Source organism: Scomber scombrus, chromosome 22 (assembly GCF_963691925.1).
Source record: "Scomber scombrus chromosome 22, fScoSco1.1, whole genome shotgun sequence".
NCBI lineage: Eukaryota > Metazoa > Chordata > Actinopteri > Scombriformes > Scombridae > Scomber > Scomber scombrus.
In genome coordinates this window covers 11,066,655-11,093,947 of record NC_084991.1, presented here as the reverse complement: position 1 = coordinate 11,093,947, position 27,293 = coordinate 11,066,655, and the positions used below count along the sequence as shown (strand labels likewise).

General features: G+C 40.3%; 1 protein-coding gene across 1 annotated transcript in view; it reads right to left on the bottom strand.

Moving 5' to 3' along the window:
• pdzrn4 (PDZ domain containing ring finger 4) overlaps window positions 1-26,946 on the bottom strand; it is a 34,288-nt gene extending 7,342 nt beyond the window's left edge. The window contains exons 1-3 of the mRNA XM_062443804.1: window positions 26,878-26,946; window positions 5,833-6,104; window positions 5,159-5,261 (exon numbers count right to left, since the gene is read on the bottom strand). Coding sequence (XP_062299788.1) covers window positions 5,159-5,261; window positions 5,833-6,104; window positions 26,878-26,946 — 444 coding nt within the window. The remainder of the gene's footprint in view (window positions 1-5,158; window positions 5,262-5,832; window positions 6,105-26,877) is intronic.
• Between the last annotated feature and the right edge of the window lie 347 nt (window positions 26,947-27,293).

Genomic DNA, 27,293 nt, shown 5'->3' with positions numbered 1-27,293 from the left:
GAGAGTGTTTTGTTATCCTATACTCATCACTTGTGAAGTAGCTTTAGGTAAATAGGACCTCTAACCTTAACATTGAAAATTATTACAAGCCGCCAAGAACTGAAGAGAAATATTCTGCTCCAATTACCAGCTAATTGGTGCTGGGCAGGTAGTGCGCAGTTTGTTTATCAGAACTTTTACATTAAAAGCAGCCTCCTGCTGTGGTGGAAATGGGGTTGATTAGAACATTGATAGTGAATCAAAAAAGTAAAACCAAAACATTTAACTAAACATTTTTAATTTTCAGTTGAGCTGAGGGAAACAACATATTTCCCATTACTCTTTTAAAGATATTTGAGTGCAGCTTTAAGGTTGATTAAAAGATAAGCTTGGCAAATTTATCTTCAACTTCTGTAACTTTAATGAAGACCAGAACAAAGCCACTGCCCTCAAGACAGGCGTACTTCAAAGTTTATATTAAAAAGCATGATCATGGATGACGACTTCTAGTTGAGTGTACAGTACACATAGACACGCACACACACATTAACACAGGCTGAGAAAATATTCAGTACCAGATTGGTTTAGTTGTCTTTTAGCCTTGCACTAATTGTTTGCCTACATACACACACTTTGCTGCTCCAACCTCACTTAGATGTATACTTAAAGTTGCAGCATTCGCCACATTACAACTCAACCCAATACATATATAATAAGTACATAATGTAAGTGTACTCTTAATTGTTTTTTATAACCTTAAATGTAACTAAAATATACAAGCACACCTACATACACAAACACAGGGGCCAGGGTGTGCTCTGTACATCAATGAAATGAAATGCTGTCAGTATCAAACTGAACCCAGCATGGGGTGACATACAGGGCAGGTCTTTGATGGCCATAGTGATGGTATTTCACTTTCTGGTCTCCTCCCACAGGAGATTTCTCTAAATTTAGCCAGAGTCGCTACTGGTTCCTTTTGATCTCTGCTGTGTATAAAGGTAATCACATAAAGATAACTCCAGGGGTAATCTTTATTAACCCCACGCTGCCAAATTCATTTCAGCGCTGTGAAGTCGCAAATAAAGGGTGTTGGATAGAACGTGGGGTAAACTGGGGATGAGGATGGGGGGGCAAAAATTAAGCCCCAGCCCCCTTTTTTTCTGTCATGGGAAACCCCGATAGCAGAGATTGACAGGGCAAGTAATTAATTTCTGTGGCATTTAACCCCCTGCAGACAGCCCTGACCTTCAAAGGTTGAGTTGTGTAAACAGTTAATCATATTGTAACACCATGCACTAGTCTTGACTACCTACTCTCCTCCTCAGTAGTTTAGTACACTGGCTGATTTGTACAAACCCTGACAGGGAAATAACAGCTGCATACAGTAGGATCAGGCAGCACTAACACCTCTATTTCAGTGCATATTAGGTGGTGCGCTGGGTTTTAGTGGATTACTGGAGTCAGTTATCATGGTGTGAATCACACTAGTGAATGGTTTCCAAATGCGTCGAGCTGTGGGTGCTGAAATTGTAAAGAGGCTCGATTAGTGGTGATTGGATCATAATCTTTACCGCTGTGGTGTTTAAATTATGGCCCACCAGTCACATCAGGCGTACAATGCATTGTGACGATAGATGGGATTTATGTTCATTTCCAATATATAATTTCGAATGGGAAGGTTCACATCTACCATATGTAGCTAAAGTATATGAGAAATAAAGACATATGGAGTTTACTGTCTTTTAGAGCCACATTAAACATCTGCTACAGTGATATTTCATTCAGAACGAATGTGACTAATGTTCATTGGTTCATTGTTTCCATTGCAGATGGTGACATTTTTTTTTTTGCCAACTTGCCCACCAGCCCTGTCAGATAGATAGTAATCCAATTTTTGTGTTTATATGTGACTTATTTGTATATTAGCCCATTTTTATTTTGTCAACTTAGCTGAACTCACAATCAACAACAATCTTTTCGCATGCCCCCAGTTACTGCTCAATCACCCCCCTAGCTAATACCCTTAATTGTGAATTACTGTACTGTTCTATGCCAACCAATTTCTTAGCACATCAATACAATTTGTATTGGCAATAATGGTAGAGATACTTGCTTTTGAATTTTTCATTTTATCCTATTTTTATCTCACTTTAAACTTGCACAGACAAAACTCATTAAGACTTGTTATTCTTGTACTGTCCTTTGCATACCATTATTTTTTTCTGCTTTAAGTTTGAAGATTTAAAAACAAAAATCAAGCTTTTGATGTTTCACTGGAAATCTATAATTAAGACTTTTATTTTGAATAATTTGCTGAACAGATAACTGGCTGCCTTCTGGCCAACTGCTGCCACTTTATTAATTGTATCATATGTTGACCAAATAGAACAATCATTAGAATCTACCTTTATTCTGCCTTTATTCAACATTATATAACAAAGGCCTCAGCTTATATATCTGCAGTTGTGCAATATAACTCTATGATACAGATTCAGTGAGTAGCAAGAGTATTATGACAGCAGGAGTACCCATGTGGACAATCAGTTTGAAGTGAAGCTAAACCTGTCAGTCAGAAGTAATGTTCCTGGGAATGGCAGCCTTACTCGGTTTCAACCAAGAGGAAAGGCATTCATGTTTCAGTTTCAATAGATACACATGGATGAACAGAGGTAATTGAGGACGGCTGATTTGATGTGTGTACGTCTGTCAGGTGGGGTTGCGAGTTTGTGTGTTTGTGTGTGTGTGTGTGTGTGTTGTAAAGCTGACCTTGCTCTGTTTCTACCGCTATTACCGCACACAAGCCCTCCACCCTCACCCCACCTCCGACTCACACCCTCACACTCTTTCATCCAGATGACACTATAAGGGAGGCCTCAGCTGGCAGCAGAGGAATCCTAATGACCCACAATGCAGTTCGCTGAACCAGGAAGTACCTATTAAACCAGGGTTGGACCACTGAAGGTAGCAAGCATCACCCATCACTGTCACCTAAGCTCCTTTCACACATGCAGTCAATCCCTGAGATGCTGAGGAACACTTCCTGCATGGAGTCCTGTGTGAATGGGAGTAGTGATGTATATTCAGGGAAATATGCACCACCAATTTCCCACCTCAAGGTGTAGTAACATTTCAGGGACAGGCCATTTGTAAAGAGTTATGTCCATCTGACAAACGATGTTATATTTAATGTGTAATATTTTAAATAAAGACAAACCAAATGGGTTGTTTCACATTACCAATCATGCTAAGCTTTCTATACAGATCTGTACTGATAATGATATTGATGAGAATATTTTGAGTCAAAAATTGGAATGAGGTCTAGGTCAAATTGATCATACAATAGAACTATCACAGCTAACTCCTGAACATAACCAACTTCATAAATGCCAGGTCATTCAGTAACATTGCTCAACTGAACTCATTTTTTAGCTGTCCTAGCAGCATTGCTGAAAGGATGTTGGTTGGTTGGTCAGTCGAGCCAGCACTTTGGTTCGAAGGAAAAATACTATCAATAATTGACACAAACTTTTGTACAGACGTTCCCAGAGGTTAAATCCTGCTGACTTTGTAGCTTCACAGATTTTACTTCTGGTCATATGATGAGGTTGATAATTAGGAATGAACTATTGGATGGATTGTCATTCGGTTTGGTCCCCCTCAGGATAAATTGTAATCAGTTTGATGATTTCTTAACATTTGATCTATTGCCATGGAAATTTTATTTTTTCTGATACTATGGTTAGCATTAGTCAGAATGTTAGCACGGTCATTGCAAGTTCGTTAGCCTGCTTACGTAAAATTTTCTCTCAAACCACCACTGTGTCTGACAGCCTCACCCAGCCGCTAGCTCTTGACTGTAAACTCTTGCCAATAACTATTGTGTATCTTGTGGATTGAATCCCCAGCAAAGCCGCTTTGATACCATCACCATATTTTAATTTAGACACTACATGTGTCAGATAAAAGTTCCTCCACTGATTCATTGAGTGCTTTTACCAGATAATCAGCTTGAAGTGGTTGTCTGAGAAGGCACACAAATATCTCTGATGGACAGTGCATGATGAAAGAAAGAACTGCCTGTGAATGAATCACACTAGTAATTCAACAGGGAGATTTTTCAGAGTGGGATTTTCTTTTGACATGATTATATGAGGAATGGCCTTCCATCTTAAAACCCAGGGACTGTGATGCTACGCTGAACAAAATAAAGAGTAGATGCTGCTTTCACCAGGGGCAAACAATTTTCTTGTACATTGTGATACTGTAGGCAATTTTTCTTCCATTGTTGTGGGCCTTGTGGACATCATACATCAGGCACGCCTTGGATTATCTACTGGAATTGTGTATTACTGATACACTGTGTCCCACTGCATCAACAGAGAATTATAAATATACTATAGTTACAATAGCCAAATGATCATTTCTATTGCACAGGTACTATGCTTTGTCTGTCTTGGCTGTCTTGCTTCTTATGAGGTTGATGTGCCATCATCACTGTTTTGATTGGTGTATGTCAGTATTTTATGACCAGTCTCTAGAAGATCTTTGTTAATGCTCCTTAAAAGAAAGCAAGAGTAAACAATCAGAGGAACGTTTGTAGAGTGTCCAAAATGCAAAAGGCTCATTGTCTTGGAACTGTAGATGTGATCAATTAATTTAAAGCCATAAGATTTTGATATTTATATTGGTGTCAAAATTATATGGACAGACAAGGTAGTACTGTAGCTATGGTGGAAGACCCTAAGATCATGTACTCTGGTTTTATTCCAGAAATGTGTTTTTTGCAATTTGGAGGGAGATTTTACAGTTTAAAAAAAGGTCATACATGATATATACATGTTATTTTTTCCTTTTTTTTAAGCCTAATTACTTTTAAATTAGATTTTCAAAGCTGCCCAAAATTAAGAATTCAGTATGTCCCTACAATAATTGAATTCCTAGTGGTGGAGAGGCAGAGAAGCAGCAAAATTTTGACCTTCGTATTTGGAAATCAACCATACAGAAAACAGTAAATGAAGGTTTTCTGAATAAAAAATGGAAATAATGCTCCATTACTCTGGACCAAAATGCTGGATGGCAAAATTGTCACTCATCGAAAATATTTTGTACTGTCCCAGTAAAGGGTGCAGGACAGTATACTTTTGCAGCTGAAAATCAGATACATGCAAAACAATACCTCATACTCATACTCTTCCGTCCTCTCCACTTCTGCAGGGGTATTGGAAAGGTACTCTGGACATTCATAAAATTCATGTTCCATGGTGTGGATAGAATGACAGCTACAAAGAAAAGAAAAGAGCAGTTATTACAGTGCAAGGCTGTGTCATTTTGTGGCAAGGGAAGGTACATGCTATTGATGGTTATCAGCTCATTTAGTTAAAAACTCCAAACAAACAATGCAGACATCAAACATTCCCCCATAAAAGCCATGACCTCTTTAAATTGTCACCATGATAACTGCCTTGCTGTAATCATAGACCAAGACTGGCAGATTTGTAGTTTTATAGGACAAATTGATTTCACTTGCTGCCCAACAAAGCCCTATAAATAGTCACAGAATGGACACAGTGCCAGAATCCCTGCTCTACCAGACCATTGGCTTTTAATCGCCCAGCAAAAGCTCCCATTAAAGAAAATGGATGTAGCACACAGAAGCAATTATTGCATGCGGGTCAGGCTCTGCATAATGATATCGCAGGGACACAGTTCTTAGCTATGCAGGAGGTTCCACACTATGATACAGCTGCTTTAGAACTACCATGAAATGAAGTAGAACAACTTAGTTTGCAAAATACAGAGTAATGATTTCCAGCCAACTTGTGATATCCATTGGAAGGTTTTGCTATTTACCTGTCAGACAAAAGGAAGGGACAGATGTCAGGGACTGGTGGGGTTGCTGGCCGGAGCTTTGCCAAAGCCATGATGTGCTCGAAGGTGATGTCCGTTTGCGTGCATACGTCCGCCACACACACCTCCTGTGGTGTGCCACTGTAGTTATGTGCAACAGCAGTCGTGCCTCTGGTGGGGGTTCGCCTGATAACTTGGACAACAATGGGGTCTCGCCTGATGGCCTCCACCACTGCCTCATCATGCTCGACCTTGGAGAAGTCGCGCGCGTTCACCTGGAGGAAGCAGACAGCAGACAGAGCCTCATCACTATTTGAATATTTTGCATTTGAAAAATTGAGATTTGGCGACTGAGCTTTCATTTGGGGATAGCTTCACTTATCATGTGCAAATGCTGTCTTCCATGATGTTGCATGTTATGGAGGAAAGATACAAACCCTGTCATGCTGCACCATCTAAATTCCTTCATTTCAGTGACAAAATATACAATTAAATGTACTGTCGCAGAGAGATAAAATAGACTAGTCAGTGGAAAGTGAAACAAAGTCTTGCACACTTACTAAAGATCACGGTGCCTTTTTATTAACCTTCATTTTGCCAGGGACAATCAAGCAGACATGCATGCTCTTTTCAGCAACAGCTGCTTTCACATTCACAACTGCCAGCCTCACAGTACATCTCCACATCTCCACAGTTAGGCACTGAATAGCTTACAGTAAAGCAACTGCAAGTTAAGTGCTCCTATAAAGGGCACTTCTGCAGTAATTCATGATGGAAAGAGCACCCTGTTTTTTAACCTACACAGTACACTTTCACAGCAGGTTCAGATATTTTAACTGCTGACCAGCTCTTCACAAATGTGCTTCTCTAACCTTTAGGCTACTGCCAAATTTATGGAGACTGTATAATGTACTAGATTGCAGCTTTTGCTAAAGGAGATAAACTCCCAAAGCATGCCTCAATAAGCTAATTTTTCATTCATTCAGTTTTGCTTCCATTTAAAAAAAAAAAAAATCAATCTAACTTGGATACATTATTTACATTGCATTCGTATACAATGTCATTTAGCCCATTAGGTGAAGAATAATAATAATTATGATTTAAGCAAATGAGCAGCAAAGTGGGAAGGAGCAGCAGGAGATAGACCTTGCTCCACGGGGAGCAACAGTTTTAGTAAGCAGCACTCACTTAATTTGTGAGATCAGAAAAGGTTGTGCCACAAGGGAATCAGTGGAGAAGAAGCATGCTTGCTTAAGATGTCACTCTGACAGCTGCCAACTAGCCTTTATGTAAATGTGAAAATACAAATTCACATCCATATGCATTTACTCCATCTCTGGCACCCTAGACTAACCCAACTGCAACATCTCCCTATGCCAAGCCTGTGTTCAAGTTCATTTTCAGTCTGTCACATCCTAAAATTGATTGTTTCCATTGATTTTTGAATGTCAGTGTGTTTGGCAAGGGCTAAAAAACGTTAAAGCATGGCTCTAAAGTCAGCATCAATATTGAGTGCAACAACTTAGATATATAAAGAGCTACATTTTTTTTTTGCATGGGTACATGAGCAAATGTGCCATTATTTTGGACTCACATGACTTTCTTAAAATTATGAGTGGCAAAAGTCCAGAAAGTGTTGTAACAACTTTGGCTGCACACCAGCAAGCACCCTACTGGCCTGTGCAGCTGATGGCAATTAACGGACGGCATCCAACCTGTGCCCTTTTTTTGTTAATTAGTTGTCCTCTAAATGCATTAACTTCATTTTACCATACGGTTTGAACCCATATGCATCTCTTAAAAAGTGTAGAGAAAGTCCATAACATTTTTTAAAGTTGTAATGAGGCCCAGATGGACACATTAATCTCCAATCAGAGGGAGTGCTCTGGAAGGAAGGAAGTGATTGTGCGGATACACCTGCCAGTGTGTTTACCTGCTGTTGTCCCTCTATTCAATCTGTCTGTTGATGAGCTAACAGGGGGCTGATTAATAGCCAGCAGATGTGACTCTGGATAATGGTTCAGAACGGGCAGGTTTTATGTGTGCAAGTAGGTGTTTGTGTGTTTTATGCATTTTGTACATCATATACACTGAATTTACAAAGCATTAGGGATAATTAAACCACAAATGAGGAGATAAAGAGAAGCAGACACATTAGGGAAGAAGCTGTAAAGCTTTGAGACAATTAAGATGTGGATTGTGTAAAAAGGTGCTCAACACATTTTTAATTTATTTTAACATTCCTATAAAGCATAGTTGGTATATTTTTTCACATATCATTTTGTTTAAACATTCCGTTACAAACCACACCTTTTCATAATATGCTAATTTTATTCATAATCTTCATCTTTCCTGTTTCATTGTACTTACTCTTGCAAAGACTCCCCACAAGGATTGTAGTTTCATTTTATCATTGCATGGATCTTTCTTTCTGTCAGTATGTGTGCATGTGCACTATAGACGCACTCAGGGACGTGTAAGTGTACAGATTCCATCAATATCACACAGTAATTCCATTTTGATTACAAGTTCCCCTTCTCATCACTCAACTGCGCTCCCGTGACCAAGCTGACAGAGAGACAATATCAACTCATTACATCATCTGATATAACCCACGGAAGCTCCGTGAGAACACTAAAAATAGTCTGAGTTCACAGCATTCCATGGGGACGACTGTAATGAACCAACAATCTAGCACAGCCTTCATATACCTCTCAAGGTAAAGGTTACCATTGCCAATAAAAAATGGTTCCCAATAGCCCTAAACCAAAGCTTCTTGTCTGTCCAAACACTCCTTTATAAAGGTCAGGGGTCAAAGTGCTACAGTTTGGGAGCACTGAATGTGTTGCTACTATGTGTGGCCAGTGAGTGCAGTGTGTGCATGTCATCGATCGACAGCCTTTAGTGAAAATGTCATTTGCTTGATATCAGCTGCTTTATATTCTTGTTATGACTCCTTGAGATACATAATGCTTATTTTTTGTCTTTTCAACCTATATTGCCCTACAAAAGGCAGAGAGCACTAACCAGAAACAGTTGAGTGAAGAGGGTCTGAGTTTTGAGGCTAATGTGTAACAGATGATACTTTAATGTCATGAATTTTAATGTCAAAGAACTGAAGAACTAAAAATTATGGACAAACTCAAGAACAGAGGAAAAAATGCAGTGCTAGTGTTACCTTAAAAAATGTGTTGTTAGCTTTCTTATCCCCTTGAAATGATTAACTACTGTAATTTCAATACGTAATTAAAGGTTAAGCACATCAAATCACACTGATTCCCCTATAGAGTCAGAAGCTGATAGTATTTACTGCTACTGTGCTATACTAAAGTAAGCTAGGCTCGTTACCTTTGAGCCTTTAGCTGTCTGAATCATGTTTGGATTTTGCCACTGCCTAATTTATATAACATAGCATAGCCAATTACTAATATGCTAGATCAATTGATTTCTGACTCACATGAAAAAAAATAGGAAAAATAAGTTATTTCTCCCTGATTGGTGGTTACTGTAAATGTTAACATGACACATTTGTTAGGAATCATCATTTTTATATGGTGAAACGGATGTCAGGTTACTCCACTTTGTCCTTAGAGAGCTGAATACTGTGGTAGACAACCTCAATTAATCATTCAATGTCAGAGCTGTCTCCTCTCTCCTCTTGTGCCCTGAAATCCAGTGGTTTTGAATATGCTTTGATATCCTGACATGGCTGGATACAGCCTTTTAAGGTCACAGCTATCAGCTATTAATGCAACGTTTGCCTGTGATGCACCAATTACACACATCATTGACCATGAGGGGTTACTAGCAGATCATGATGTGGAAATGGCCGTTGCGTGTGTTGAGATGGGGTTCAAAGTAGCATAGTGAAAGCCAATCAGTGCCAGGCCTGAGGCTTTCAATACGCTCAAGAAAGGGCTCATGTCAACCTTTAAATGTGTCACAGGGTTTTATCAGTTACCCACTAACATGGCTAAATGTTATTTCCACTTCTGAATACAATCAGGTGCGATAAGGAAAGCCCAGAGATAAGAGCAAGTGTTTGTTTGTGTGTGTGTATTTGTGTGCGAGTGGGGGTGGTGGTGGGTGTAAACGGGTGTGTTTGTTGCGCAGGGATAAGAGCATGATGGAAACCATTCAAAATCACAGCTAAATCTGACAGATATGGTGTCATTGTGAGCAAATGGAAGCAAACACACACACATATGCAGACACAGTTCAAACATTACATCAGCTCCCGACAGATTTAAAACAGCACTACAATGCGGTTGTTTGCATTAACCATGTTTGACTGCATAATGCCGGTGTCTCACTCTGAATAGGCTTACAATGGACCACGAAACAATAAGCTGCAGAGGAGAAACCCCCCTCTTGTCTATTCAATACCTGACATCATTTGCCCCTGAGGAATCATGGTGCTCAACATCATCAGCAGGCATTTTTCTATAATCCCCATTATCATGCTTTTTGTGAACTTTAGTTGAATACAATTAAGATTGCTTTCACATTCATAGAAATTGGTGTATTGTGATGAGTGTAGAAGCGCAGGTGGCATGCTCCAATAATCTGCCAAATCTCATTTCTCTTCCTCTTTTAGCTGCATTGAGATGATTCAGGAGGCTGCTCTCATGTGGCAAGGCCTCACTGTCATAAATGTCTCATTTCAATAATAAAAGTCCCTGACATGCAATATCACCTTGTGCACAGCGGCAAAGAAGATGATGGTTTCATAAATTTGAGTGGCAGACTGTGCAACTGGTGGGCCATGCTCGGTCAACTGAATCACATTGACCCTTGCCTGGCGCAGGATGAGAATACCATAATACCATTGATGCATCTGTGACAAGAACCAAGGGCGGACTAGCAAAACAGAATGAAGGGGGATGAAATAAGCATTTTTGCCCCCATTCTATGTTTTCAAACTGTCTTGTCTAAACTTCCTATACAATCAACTAATGTTTAGCATTATATATCTGTCATAAAACTATCTGCAGATGATAAACTACGGGTTTAAAGACAGCTGTTTTGGTTAGCCATCAAGTCTTCATGGAAATAGCTTCCTATGAAGTTAGCAACAAGAATTGCTCATTGTTTACTTTGGTTTGGACTCGGAGACAAGAGTTTATTTGAAAAGCTTTAGTGGGCTTGCACTGCCCACTATAAGTTGTTTTGCTGGCATTTCTCTTTAGCAGAGGTGGCAGAGGTGCATGGGTAGCATTTCCCATGATATGCTAACTTTTCACAATTATGACAACACCTATGGGCCATGTCATAACGCTCACAATTACGAGAATAATAATAATTTCTCTTTAAATTACAGAACTTTTGTACGTTACAGTTCTGTAACATTTTTCAAATGTCAGTGAATTTTAAACTCAGAAAGTGGAAAACAACCCAACCCTGCTAATACCTCTCACTTACTGTACAATTACAACACATGCCATTTCAAAGAAGATAGAAAATCCCATAGTTTTACGTAAGATGTAGTTGAAAATGCCTGAAATATATAATTCACTACAATTACAGCAATTTTCAAGCTGACTAAGATGACTCTATGGAACAATTGACTATTGTCATGCTGTGATCCGATTCATTTTAACCTATATTTAGCTAAGGAGGATTGACTGGGCATGTAGGTCCTACTTACAGCATCATCCCTCTCAGTTAGAGCTCTTAGAAACCATGGTCTTGAAGTGTGAAACTTAAAGTAACCTTGCTTAAGCAGCTGTGAAAGTGTTCACGGGCATCTCTGCTTGCCTGCTTGCGGACACCTAAGTGTAAAGAGAATATGCATTGTTTCGAACGTTTCAATCACATCTCACAGTAACAGAAAGGCAACTGCTAACTTCAGAGAGAGAAACCTGAGAGAAAGACCCACTGCTAATTTGTACGAACCCCCGTCATTATATCAATTTGATGCCGACTGCCTTGAATCTCTGAAAGTATTACCTTCATGGGTAGATCTTCAGAAACTTTAGCATTTATCTTCTTGAATCTGGCAATAGATTGCAGGAGAGGACAAAGAGTACATTCTAAAAATCTGAATCTTTAGTCAATCTGTAAAATTCAGCTCTCCTTACTTACTGTGCCATTTACTTTTTTTTTTACATTTACAAATATTCACTTCAGGAGTAGAAATACCCTGACTCAACTATAAGCAGAAAGGTGAAATTTCACCTCTGTTTTGCATTTTTAGCCAGGCATGTTCCTCTTTTCCAATCAGCAACTGTTCACTATGCATTGTAATGCCTGCTGTTTTACATTTCTGTATCGCACCAATTAATCAAAGTGACAAGGTATTTAATGAGAGGCAATTAGAGTGTTAACCAAAATGCAAATCAGATGGGGAGAGGAGGTGGGAGATGTGTGTTTGTGTTGGTAGCAGTGCTGGCGACTTGGGCTGTGTGTATGTGTGTGTTATGAGCGTGTATGATAAGCTATGGCAACAGGTTCAAGGAGATTCCACTCAGCACTCCTATTAGGTCCCTCATCCATCGAATTGAGTTCAGCTTTCTCTGCCTGTGTTTATGTGCTCGTCTGCACCCGTGATTGCATCTATGTCCACGCCTACGAGTGCATGTGCAAGTTGTAATGAGTGTCCTTCACAGTTTTTCACACACACAGGCTCCTGCACAACAGACAAAAACAGCCAATTAGTTCTGCATGAGGAAGGCTGCATGACAACATGAAACATGGATTAAATAGCTGCTGTCGAGACGGAAGTTAAGTAGCACGCTCAGGTCAATCCCTTCTACATCACACGGTCTCTGTCTACAGTAGATTAGACTGTGTTTCCTGTAGGAAATGCTTCTAACAGAGCTGGCTAGTTTTAGCTCTTAGATCTTAGCTTCAGAGGAAACATTAAAAGTTAAAAATGTATGAACTTTTAGCCAAGTGGCGAGTTTCAAATGTTTTTTTGCAGTCTCGTAGCAACAGCAGAGGCCAGTACTTCCCACGTCCCTGTCCAATGATACCTGCTGAAGTAAGACAATGGTGTACTGTCCTTCAACTGATTATCCTGCATTCCAGCCGCTCATCATGAAGCATCTGCACTGCTGAAGTGTCCTTCCGCAAGATTGACTCTGATGCTCTGCAGCTGACCATACACTGTTATTTCCCTGCAGAGGGCTAAAACAATAAATCATTTCCGACATTATCCAGAGTGACTTTCAAGAATGTCTAGAATATCCATACACTTGGTTGTGTCTGGACACCATTGAACTTGATGTTTACTGCAAAAAAAAATTGACAGCATGCATATGTCTCTATTTCCTTTAAAATAACTCATGGATCTTATCACCACTTTTATTTCTCTCAGTCTCCTCTCCGTGGAACGCTTTCTTTGTCTTTCTGTCTAGGTGGTTGGTTTTTTTTTCACCTTTTTGCCTGTAATTGTCACTGTAAGTCAGCCCATTTCAATTTGATTCAGTCTGTAAAAAAAACACTCAATATTTCCAAAGCACTCTAAAAACAGACACTACATCTCTCTGTGTTTCGACCTATCTGTTTTGTATATGTGTCTCAAGGGTTTTCTCCCCTCTCGCTCTTCACATGTCTATCTCTCCCCACCCTGGCGTAACAACACCAGCGGTAGAAACATGCACGCAGACATCAGAGACTGTTGACTTGTGACTGTCATTCCAAGCAGCCATTTCTGATGTAAGTGGGGGGAAATCAAAGGTTATCATCTGTCAGTGAACGCATTAAGAACCATCTCATTTCCTGCTCTTTGTACCACTTCCATATGCAAGGCAGGCTGCCTTTCAATTAGGCTTCATGAATACAGATCCTTCCCACTGGTAAAGCCTTGGAATGAAACATGATTTGTCTTGTTTTCTGCTTTTTGGAATTACAATATAGGTATGTTCTTTTATTCATAAGACAACCCAAACAGTGTATATCCTAGTGATACTTTAAAGGAAAAACAACCTCCCACTGTATTTACACTGAGGTAACAGTAACCAAGCACATGAACTCCAAGTTTGTACCATAGTATTCTATGTATTCTAAGTATTCTTTAAGATTAAGAGACTAAAATGGCAAAAGTCAAGAGGTTCGAATCACACTTCCTAGTTTAATCCACAATCATATTCAACATCTACTGTAGCTTGGCACTTTCCTTCATTTCCTTCATCATAAAATGACTAATGCCTTCTGCCTGTTGGACTTATACATCATGGCAGAGCCAATGTGTCTGTGTTTAACTAATAGGCTCTGTGTCCTCAAGCAGCCATGGATGGCACGGGTTATGACAAACTGCATCAACAAGACATTCATTACCCTCAACATCCTAGCAACCAAATCACAATTACCGCGATCCACGAGTGAGCAGCCAACCCCGCTGCCACACTCTTATTCCTTGCGCTCCATGTTGCCAATGCATAAATTAGCCTTCTTTTGTCACACTGGGGGGTTGGCGGGTTGAGAATTAGCTCAGTTTGTTTTGCTTCTGATGAGACAGGGTGCACTGGTGGCAGATGACTGCAAAATTTCATAACTGACAAATCAATAGAAGTAATTTTCACTCAGCGTGCATCTGTACATATCAAGGTTTTTGTGTCCTGGGATAAACAGAATGTTTTGTGTGTACATTTTACACATGTATGCTTGTATGTATGTATGTGTGTGTGTGTGTGTGTGTGTGTGTGTGTGTGTGTGCATCCATGCAGATACTTGTCTTGACTGACTAATGTGGCCTGCACGGTACCAGGACTCTATTGTTGCACTGTGTCCTCCCCACAGTCATTAGATCGCCATTAATCTCTCATCTGCCATTAAAACAACAGCCAGTGAGCTGAGCTGAACAATAGAGTGGCCCTTCCTCCAGCCCCCCAACACATTCTAGCAATGAGTTTGAATTAGACTCTCGGGGGTCACCGATTAGACCCACATAATTCATTCAGACGGCTGAGTTCACAAAGAGGTTACGTGTTACCCCTCTATATGGGACAACTGAACGACATATAATCTCCATCCAACTATGTCATTTATTCTTGTACTATATTTATCTTAAACAACAAGGCTCGTTGACAATACTTTTCATGCAGCCAATAAATCCCATTAAAAAAACAACAACAAACCCAACAGTGAAATGTTCCTACTAACAAGTGTAGCAGAGGCTTGATATCATTTCGTATTCCTTATGTCATGTTTTGGGTTTATTGCCTTGCCATGCTCTGTAGTTTTTTGGAGTTAATCCAACATACACCATCCTGCTGTTGTTAATTTTCACTAGAGCGCCAAATGTGTATTAATCCGCTGCTGAAAATAGTCCCCAACAACTGCAACATTGACTCATGTTTGGGAAATGTTTGCTTAAAACTACAGTGCCCAGCTGTGACTTAGCTTTCCTTTTTTCTTTTTTTTATATATTTGAAATCTCAAAAAAGTATTTTGAAACCTTTTCAGTTTCAGTTTCTGTAAAGGAAACAGACAGACTAGCAGGAGTTTAACCGTGTTATTAAAGTGAAACCACATGACAAACACTGTAAAGAGACAAAGAGAGATATAACTTTAACTGAGATGGAGTAAATGCTAACCAAAAACATAAGTGGGAAATTAGCATACTTCTCATTGCTTAAAACAGTTTGTATACTCATAACTAGGGCATTAAGATGTTAATCTCAATGCAGGCCGAGCATTATTATTTTTAAAATTGTGTCTTACTGCTCACTGACTCACTCATTCAAAACCACCGTCATGGATTGCCGTTGGCCTGTTTCAATCGACCTCTGTAAACTGTGTGCAACACACGGCATGTGTTCGTATGGTGGGGGTTTTACTGCTGCTTTCATATTCCTGCACTGGCTGCATCGATTGTTGTGACTTTCCTTGCAATATCCCATCACTCTGCAACTTCAGAGAAGTGCTGTGCACATGTTTCTGCATAGTGTCGTGCTCTTGTGCATATTTCTCAAGGTGGCAAGTTCCTCAGTTTTCAACTGAACTCAAAGATAATGGAGCTATGGAGTTTTGTTGTGTTACCTAAGGCTATTATTTGAAATCAATCTAAAATTCAAGTTCATAAAGTCACTTTCTTTGCATTCATTTGATTCTCAATCAATATACACTGGTAAGAATTGCTTTACATTGGGTTAGGGTTAGTGAAATGCAAAATAATAGAATTTTAAAAATGCAAAAAACAAAAAAAACAAAACAAAACAGCAATTAACTTTAAAAAATAAATCGTTTGACAACCCTACTTATAACTAAAACATTCTCAACCTCTCAATCCTTTTGTTTTAGTCCTTGAAGTGGCAGGAATTGAGAGAGGGAAAATGACTTAAAATCATTGAGAAATTAGTTATTCTACTGTAAATTTCACCATAAATCAGTGGGGTAAAGTGTATCTTAAATAATCTTAACAAGACACAGACATTCTTACTGGATGCAGTCTTTCTATGAATCTTTGTTATTCACATGAGCACAGATTTGGTTGAAGGCAAAAAGAGCCATCTCTAGATGCAGGGGCATAATTAGCAAAACATGCTAAAGCTTGGAAAGTGAAAACATTTTATTAGGGAGCAGGAAAATGAAAGATTTATGTGCAGCTTTTTGCATAAAATTAAGAAGCCTAGAGTGTGAACTTAACCATTTTTCCCCCTCCTACCACAAAACCTTTGCCTTTTTCACTTTAAAGTGATGCATGTTTATGCTCACCAGAAGCACCTTACCCATTAGCATTATTCATAACACGAGGCTTCCTCAGTCTGCCCTTTGGTGGAGAAGAAAAACAACTTCACACTCCACTAACTGTAAGCAGGCCTGTAAGCGGGTGAGAAGAGCTCTTCCTGCAATGAAAAATACCTTCATCCTAAAGCATGGTTGGTTAGTTAAGTGAGCAACACACTGTGGTGCAATTTACCACCCATTCAACCTGCTTTGAACAAGACTTTTGCTCCGCTGCCTGAAACTGAATGGTCTGAATATAACTGAGTGAATAGCTAATCACATCTGCCACTGATATATTATCAGTTGAGTGATGATTAGAGTCTGATTCCTGTAATTTTCAGACTGTATTACAGATTGACTCGTTAAATCAGACCTCTGTTTCTCAAAATGGGTCACAAGCCTAATTTGTGTGAGTTTCCACGTAACAAGGTCGTGAAGCATGTTGTAATGATGATGACAGACCGAGGCTGAATGTATTCAGAAAGGGGAGAGTGATTTTTTACTTTTTGTAGTCCACATCTGATCTGTTTCCAAGGAAAAAATATGATCCCGGTTTTGACAACTATTAGAAGATACAAAACTGAAGCACACAAACCATGTTAAAAATACTTAAAACGACCAATGCTTACATTTACCTGAGTAGAAGCACTTTATTGTTCAGCTCAAGTCTGTACAAGCTAACCTAACAAGATTTAATGAAACTGTGTCACAGAAAAGACCATCTAATACATTTCTTCATACTAACAACAATAACATCAACAAAGACCCATCCACAATGTTTGGATCATTCTCCATCCTGAGGGCATTTCCCATATCAACACAAGGCTTATGGTTACACCCTGCTCTAAATGTAATCATCCCCCCTACTATGCAGATGGTTTAGTGTTATTCTATCTGTAACTGGACTCGTCGCCAAGCTCTGAGTGGGCCTAATGACTCCTAAACCCAAGTTGGTTAAGTGGGAATTCAACACCAGCGTCCTGCTGTAACATAATCTATCTGTAGACCACCTGGACCCAGGATCCACCCTGTTGGTTCAAAATGCACTTGGCAGTGCCACTACAGCAGTGCATGTGCATTTTAAGCATTTAGGCATTTCAAGACATGTACTGTACGCAGACTCATTCCGCTTTGACAACATACTGCAGAGCAGATGTCAGAGAAAAACAGCACCACTAACATTACAAGCAACCAGCTGCGGTTACAAGTCAGAACCACCGTTCTCTGAGAAACAGTTGTAACAAATAACCTCATTTCCCCCCGGATGATTATGCATGATGGAGAAATTCTTGGCAAAGAGAAAAAAGAGCGAAAAAAAGGAGGTTTCTTTTTATAGCTTAACTGACATTTGGTCTCAGATGAGAATTGCACCTCCGCTGCCAAAGAACTCATCCAAAGATCTGACTGAGAGAAATTTTATGGTAATGTGAAGAAGCTTTTATGTCTCAGAAGTTGTGTTTTAGAATTTCCCCCCCTGAAACAACTAAATATCTGGGGGGGATTTTTGTACATATTTTGTGTGTATTTGTGCATTTTTTGCCATAGTGTGTAGCATCAAATGCATACAACATATCCATAACAGCTCCAGATGGTTGATCATAACATCTGTCTAACCTGACAATTCATAGCCTGCAGCGTGTGGCCATAAGGTGTATTATTGGGTTATTCTGGTACAAGGTTGGCTTTCAACCATATAACAGTCACTGGTTGACAGCACACACACTGAGACTAGACTAGAGACTAGAAATTAGTGTCTGTCTGTCTGTCTCTCTCCCGCAGATATACACTCGTGCATATTGAATGACAGCCTGTCTCCGTGTTTCTTGTCACTATCTTTCTTTTTCCAGGGTCTTCCCAACGCTCAGAGTAAATCCATAGCACCTCAAAAGGCGGGGTTACGCCAAAGTGTATTAATGAGCAGGATAGACAGACAGTGACAAACAGGCTGAAAGACAGACAGGGTCAGTGGAATGGAACGGACTTGGAACAGTGTCTGGCGACTGATAAGTGATGGGTGGAGGAGGAGGAGGAGGGTGAGACTTTCTGTTAAGGGGGGGAAAAACCAGGAGAATAGGTGGATTTAAAAGACTTATTGATGGCACACACCTCATCTTTTCTTGCTCCCGTTCTCTCTCTTCTGTTGCTTCACTACTGAACTATCTCCACTTTCTTATTTTATTCTGTCTCACACCTTCTCTACCATTCCATTTCCCTCTCATCCAACTGAACTACCCCCCTCCCCCACCAACCATCAACTTGTCTCTTTCCATTTTTCTGTCTTTCTGTCTCCTGCCTCCTATCATCTTGTCCAGGCCACTTGGCCAGTCTGTGAGTATGGTAATCAGCAAGAGGCTGATAGCCACTGATAAGTCCTCTTGTCAGGTGCTAAGAGCTTGAATAACATTTTTACACAGTCGTAAAAAAGAGGAAAACACGCTGTAAAGCTGATGAATGGATGGAGTGTGTGATCTTCCCTCTGTGTGGTACATGAATGTACACAGTATGTGCAAATAGGCATATCTTCCTTTTAACACTGCCATGTTGTTGTGTGTGCATGCATCATGTGTGCTGTTGCATCCTTTGCCTTGTCTGGAAGGGAGACACAGAGGGGTGGGGGTGGGTGGGTGACTGGGTGAGGAGTGTCACTCTCCCCACAGAAAGGGCTTTCATCCTGGGCTTATCAGAGCCAACGCAGGGGGAGATCGTTGGCTGGTGGAGCGAAACGGCGACTGTTGCTGTTCCCCCCTCATGCCGGACCTGTCTTCCCCCCTGACCGCCTCCCCAAACACACACACACACACACACACACACACACACACACACACACACACACACACACACACACACACACACACAGCCAGAAAGTGGTGTGTATGTATGTTTGCCTACAGCCAGGCTGTCATACACACACAAAGAAAGACACAGCTAAACATGGACATCAATGTACCAATTGACAGGCTTTCTGTCATCATCTGTCTGTCACTCTCATGGCAACTCTTTCCCTTACGTAGAGGAACACACACACACACACACACACACACACACACACACACACACACACACACACACACACACACACACACACACACACACACACACACACACACACACACACACACACACACACACACAGTTGTCTGATTGTGTAATTGCAATTGCTTTCTCTGTTGTTTAATAACGAGCACATACACAGCAATACCACTTTTCCATGTTAACCTGGCATTAACCTGTCGCTAAATAATCAACCATTTCCTGTTTCCATTTTTGGCCGGCGACCAGAAGACGCGCAACACACAGTGCCGGTGACGAGGCCATATGCACCTCTAAATCATGGGGTATTATCACCATGCTGTGCTCCAACGAGCAACTGTAACCATGATGGAAGACACCAGATGATCAGTGTTCAACAGCAGAGTTCATTTCCATAACGCTCGATTAACATTTTTAGGGGGAAAAATCATTACCCAAGTTCATTATTCAGCACGTCTAAGCTTTGAAAGTGTGATCATTTTGTTATTTAGCACCCCTTAAACATTTTGGAGAAAATGATTTTGTAATGAAAATGAATAATCTCTGAGAGAACTCTTGATACTACAGTGCTACAATAGTAGTTTGATTTAAAAAAGATGATTCTGTTGTCTGTCAGGCAATAAAAAACTGTCAAGCAAGACTACACACAGCAAGTGCGTGAGTGAGTGCAACAGAGATAGAAAGAGAGAGACATGTCAAGTGGAATTACACTCACAGATGAAAAGGTCAAACTCACTGACCCACACAGACAACTTGTTGGGCTGAAAAATGCATGAAAAATGGAAAGGTCACTTCATTCAATACTTTCTGCAAAGCTCAAAATCTCATCAGAAAGACAAAGAGAAAGACAAACAAGTTCTAGACTGGTGTTGTGCTTCTCTGATAAGTGCACAGTTGATGAATCAGATGATACCACCTCCCCTCATCCCCTATCAGTCATCCGTTATACATTTTTATGGCCCAAATACATCAGTCAGAGGAGATATCTGGGGGTAGAAGATTATATTTCTCACCATTCCCACATGGTTAAAGTCCCATGTCTCTCTGTCATGCATGCTCACTGTAGGATCACAGTAATATTTAGCTGCTGTTATGTGAAAACTGCAGTTTGGTGATTTTTCCATCCAACTTCTTAGACCAAAACAACTGATATCCCTCACATCCCTATCTGGATGAAGTCATGGTCCAGGTCTGAGGTGGCCATATGGAGGTGACGGCTGTGTGGGTCAGACCACAGCTACCCTTGCTCTGTGTGGCACTCTCTGGACGCTGTAAGTGGTGGCGGGGTGGAAGGGTTTCCTTCATGCTGTCTAACAGGCTGGACATGTGGCAAAGCATCTGTCCCCGGAGGACAGAGCCACACCACAGAGACTGGCCTTGTTCACACCCACACACAATCATACACACACACGTATGTATGAGGTGAAAGAGGTACAAATGAAAAGTTACATATTCCTGACTGTGCAATATGTAAATGGTATGAAAGTACATGAAAAATCTACTTAAATACACTACACTTCACAACTTGCAGCTTGTACAATTGACAATACATATTGGGGAAAAAACGTTTGCCCATAAAGAATAATAAATAATGGGTTTAATTTACTGAGTAGATGAGCATATTAACAAGCCACACAATCAAATGTACGACACCTGACTATACTGCACTTAACAAGCTCTGCTTCTGTTTAGATTTAATTTAGATTAATTGATGATTCTTTAGAGTGCAAATACTGTTATATTACCTAGCAGAATGCAGGTAGGAGGAAGGTTACACAAAAGGGTAGTGGCTGTTGGACGGATATGGACTGTTGTATATTATTTTCTACAATAGTGCTGACTTTGGTACAGCTAAAAGGACAAATCATGTGTCCTATGAGGCTCTGAGGGCCAGAGGCTGTGGGACAATTTAAAACTGCTACAAGCAAAATACATGGAACAGCAATTGCTACAGCCAGAATGGAGCCCTGCGGTCACACATATGCACAGGCTGACTGTGAGTGTTCACACAGAGATTCACACACATGCGCGTACACACACCCACACAGACACATAAAAAAACACAAATGAAATGTTGAATGTAAATGGTCTGACGAGAGTCATAAATCTCTCAGTGGCCGCTGGGCAGTTGGGGTCGGCCAGCCAGCAGTCCTGTCAGAATAGTGCAGCTGCGAGAACAGAGATAGCTGCTGTGGTGTGCGGAGACACTGAGGCAGGGCTGCAGGCTGAAAACTGGAATTGGCCTCTGAAATGGTCATTTACTTCAGGTGCTGAACAGGTTTATCATAAATACTATGTATCCCATTTTGGGGAAAAAACATTACCAGAACTCAAAAATAGATGCAGTCCATTTTGTAAAAGTGTCCTTGTTTCATCCAAAAAAGACATTTAACATCTTTAAAAAGGAAAAAATACCACCCTTTAGGCCTGTTCGCACCAGAAAGTGTCACAGTGAAATTAATCTTGCAAATTATGTGGTTCTAAAAGTGACATAGTGACTGCTTGCAGGTGTGACAAATAATAGCTCCCAGGGCTTTTATTTTCTCTGTGCTGTACCATTTATTCCCCATGTTGCTCTCAAGATTGTATATATCATTCAGCAGAGTTTTATTGGAGAGGGAAAAAAACTTATATCATAAACTCTTTGAAACTTTGTGAAAAAGTTAAGAGGAGGTTATCATGGCACAACACAGATGATAAGGTACAATGACTTTTTGGACTCTTTGTTTCTCCATTCTCTCAAAGGTCAACAAGACAGCTTGTTATTGGTAAATGCCACAAATTGTGGGTAAAAGGGGAGCTATAATGCTAATTTCCAGCTCTATATTTTTATATTCTGGGTTCAAAAACTCCAAAAACGTTTATCTTATACTGAGCCTTTATGCAGCCCCTCAGTTCAGCCTCTTTCGCTAAAAGGCAGTATTAGCTCCTCTCCCTCCCATTCAGTTGGGATCCTGCCGATGGGCAATCGTGTTAAGTAACCGCCGCTGCAAACCTAACATTTCCCGATTTACTTATTTTACGAGTCATGGCCCTAAAACAATGGAAAAAATGCCAAAATGTTAGCAGAGCAGTGAACCGCTATGCATGGAGCAGATGACCATGGGAAGAAATCCATTACAAGCTGACACCAGCTCAGGCTGAAAGTAGAAAAAACGTTGAAAACCAGGCGTTCAGAGCAGTCTGAGGCCGTTGCCTTTTTCTCAGAAGGATTCTACATACATTTATTTCATTATTTGTAACTTTGGCCACATGTAATATGAATATCTGACAGTGTAACATTATATGACTGAAAATGAGGAAAAGCATAATACATCCCCTTTAAAGTTCATCAAAGCTGAAAAAGTGTTACATTGCCCCCACAAAGAAATCCACTTTGAGGTAAATTGTGGCATTTCTTTTTAAATGAATAGTCTACAATGAAGGTTTGACGAGTTTGAAGAAATTTCACTAAGAAATCTTTGTATTATATGCTTGTGTGCAGGCCCTAAAACAGAATTTACATCTACTCTCATTAAAGATTTTGGACAGTAGAGTTCACGTCTACAAACTCAGGCACGTCCCTTTGTCGAGAGTCAAAGCATCAAGATCTGAACTGATGATGCCACTGAGTGACTCTGTTTCTCTGCTTATCAAAATAAGAAGAAACTTGATCAAATCAACTAAATCAAACTGAATGTGCCTTACACTTCTATTTGAAAAAAAAGCCAATAACATTAAACTGTCCTGTGGTGTTCACATTTGTCAGGAATTATCTAACAAGAAGGAAGCCAGGCAGTGACATTACAGCATACAGCGAACCAATAGGGAACAATGAGAGGGTGGCAGTTCTTCCAATGCACAAGTCCAATGCCATTTAATCCATGTTCTTCCACAGCTTTAGCTCTGTGGTACAGTATCAGCATCCTTGAGTTTTCCACTTGTATAATGAGCAGGTGGTGTCCTATTGTGTAGCACCGTTGGAAGTACAGCAGTTCAAAAACACATCTAGAATCTGTAGCGTTGTGTGCGTGCCAAAGTAGAATGAGAAAGAAGAGAAACAGATTGCTTAGAGGGACAAAGACAGAGGGAGAGGGAGAGACTAATGAAGGTTAGAGAAGGAGAAAGTATGAAAAAGGAAGGAGAAGAAATGAGCCTGGGATGATAAAAGGAAAAAGAGAGAGAGGGATTGTTGAGTAGTCTCTCTGGATTTGCAGAATCCCCTCAGCCTTGAGTTTTGGGACAAAGTCACACTGACACATTTACTGCCTGGCGAGCTCTCTTTCTTTCTGTCTTTCCTTCTCTTTCTCTCTTTCTCTTGCAGTGGTAATGAGAACTGTAGGTGTTCGCTGACTGTCACATACACACCACAGAGCATTTAACGGTAAGCGAGTGTGCTCACTCACACACACATTCAATATTCTTGGACGTCTGCCATAGTGCCAGGGCACCAGCAGTGTGATGCGGAAATAGGAAGAAACCATATGGATCTTTTTGTTGTTGATGTCCCAGCCAATCTCCATGTAAATGCCATGCGTTATGATCAACACATCCTCATAGTTAACTGACAGTATAGGTCTAAAATCCAGCTGGCAAAAAAATGACCTATATTTACATTTATGCCATGGAGCAGCCACAGTAAGAATGACCAGAGGATCTCTAGAATGACCCACAGGACCATAACATGCCACTTTTCATCCAACCATTACAACCATTACTCTCGGATGGAAACAGGAAGCAATTAACGGTCTTCTGCAGCTAAGTTGCCTTGTTTGCTTATTCCAAACAGAAACACAGGTGCAAGAACATCAATTTGCGGTTTTAGGTGGGTTATATGCTGGACTATCAAATGTTGTTTTTACACTTTTGTTTTTATATGAATTGAACATAATTGGATACAATGTGTGTGTGCGTTTTAAAGGGAACATGTGATTTTTTTGTGATTTTCTGTAACCTACTGATACAATATTGAATATCTATACTAAACATGGTCTAAAATTTGAGATGAATGTATGAAAAATGTTCCCTGAATGTCAAAAGCGAGGGCTTCAGTCTGCTCTGAATGTTCTTTTTGCAAAGTTACCTCTATTCTCCACTGAACTGACATGAGATGATGAGATGATGCGTGCCCACAAAAGGCTCTGTAGTCATTGTTGCTAAGGTTAGCGCTAAGGTTGTTGCACGGGCTGTTTGTGTTGTCCATTTGCTTATCTTTGGATTAGATTCGGACTCAATCATATATTTGAGAAGTTTATATTTAAAGTAAAGAATGTGAGATAGTAGCAAAATACTATTGTTTGTTTACATAGACTCTGGAGGTGGAAGTGTGCGGAGGTGGAAGTGTGCAGAGGGGCACTTTCCGGGAGCGAACTTTAAGTCATGCAAATATCATCCAGTACAGCACCAAAATAAAGACATAAACCTATCAATATGCATGTCATGTAATCTTTAAAATGGTAGGACAGAGCCACACTAGGTATTTCCTCAGTTTCTAGTCTTTATGTTAAGCTAAGCTGACGTCTGCTGGCTCCAGCTACATATTTACCTTGAGAGTCGTATCAGTTAAATCATCTAATTCTTGCTCTATTTCCCAGTCCCTTTAAACCTGAAAACAATATTTAGTATCACCATAAGTCAGTCAGACTGTTTGGTTGCCTTTAAATAGTTAATCGGTTTAAACTGCTCAGCAGCTTACCATACTGTACAAATCCTTTTGTTTTGCTTGGTAAATTTAATTCACCTCAACAGGGCCATGGCCTCCTAGGGTTTCCTTTAATTGACATGGCTAATTTTCTTGCACTCCACCCAGGCAGACGACACAGACATTCACCATCTCATTAAAGCATGGGGGCATTTAGTCTGAGAGTGTAATGAGCTCGTGACTGCAGCACTGTGAATGGCGTTAAAAAAAGCAGCATGTAGCAGCAATGGAAGGTTAGGGCAATGTATTATTTACATTTTAGAGAAGACATAAGAAGAAAACAAGCAGTCATTGTCCCCATCTTACTGCCCACCAGTGCTCAAAAGATCTATGACTGGACACTTTGGATGATCAGATATTTGACATTACACAACTAACGAGAAGTTCTCATTATACAGTATCCAGTTTCCCTGCTGTCTGTAACTGTGTAAGATAATAAATGATGAATGAATCTTCGCTGCTGCTGGCCAGGCGTTCACTTGTACTGAACTCAACAACAGAGAAAAACCAGAGCACGTGTTTCCCACATTCAGTGCAGCGTATACACATATCGTTGCTATAAAAGCCATGTAACGGCTCTTTACATGTTTATCTTCCTTCATGCTTTAAATTCAAAATTCACATTAACAGCTGCAACCTGCTAAAATACTGTTCACATTTTTTAAAAAGTGGTCAGAGATGATAAACAGTTGTTCTTCTATCCAGAAAGAATAACATTGAGGATATGTGTTTTTTCCAGTAAATTCACACTTGTCTTGTCTGTTTCACTGTCTTACCAACACTTTCCTATCTAATCAACACATTCCAGCCAAGCCCAGTAAAATATGACACGTTAAACATTCACCTAATTTTACAGCTCATAATGACAATATAAACATTAGAAGTTATATAGGAATATATGGTTGTTGTCAGTTAAAAGAAGTGTAAACACAGTGATTACAATAATTCTCGATTGCCTGAATATTTAGGACATTTCACTAAAGCTCAATAAAACCATTCAGTAAATCAATAGAAATAAACCATTTCAATAAGAGGTATCAAATATGCTGTGGCTAGATTTTGATGTGACAGCAGCAATCTGAAACCTGTCATATCAGGTCAGAAGAAGGAAAAATACGAATCCATTTCTGACAAACAACAGAGCAGAAAACAGCAGAACACATTTGCTGCTTGTTCTTTGAACTGTATTGCTTCTAGACAGTCGCAGGCAGAGGAGATGTGATGAATCCCCCTGGAGCCAGCGCGGGAAGAAGAGCTGAACTTGTTCTCACATCTCATGCTACTGAGGAGAAATAACTAGCTGCACTCACTTTGATGGAGAGAGAAACACACACACACACACACACACACACACACACACAGTCTCTCTGCCTGGCTGCTTGGAATTAACTCATTTTTTTTGTACATTTCTCTCATGTCCCTCGCCTATTTTTCTCCTGGTTTCCCATTTAAGCTGTCTGCTGTTTTGCCTTCTTCTTTATCTATGACTTTGCTTAGTTACTGTCATTGTCTCTTGTTATTCAGTCTCACTTTTACCTTGCCTGCTCATTGGAGAGAAATTAAATTATTTCCAGAGATCAAATCATTCCCATCAGTGCCTCTGCTGTCCTTAAGTTTATCACAGCTCACCATCAACCACCTCCTCTCCTCCTTTAAGTCTCACTTACCTGTGCAATCTCATACAGCAGTTTGTAGTGTTCCTCCCGTTTCTGCAAGGTGCACAAATTGCAGCCCATTCTAGTTGTCAGGGAAACAGTGCCGAGTGCCCTCCGGAGTGTGTGTGCTGTCTGCGGTGTGTGTGAGTTCCCCCAGGGGCGAAACGCACTCGGGCTTTCTTTTCCTTGGCTCCCCCACACCTCTTTCTCATCCGTGTATCCTCAGAGATCCCCCTCTGTCGCTCCGAGCGCAAAACACACAGACACACACACACACACGTGCATCAGTTCACTGTTTCAGTAGAGGTTGTGGATGTGGTCCCTTCAGTGTCTCTGTGTGTCTGTGTATATGTGTTTGTAGGGATTGTTTCAGTGGTGAGATGAGTAAAAGCACCTGGATTCTCTTTCCCTCTTGTCTGTCACTCCTT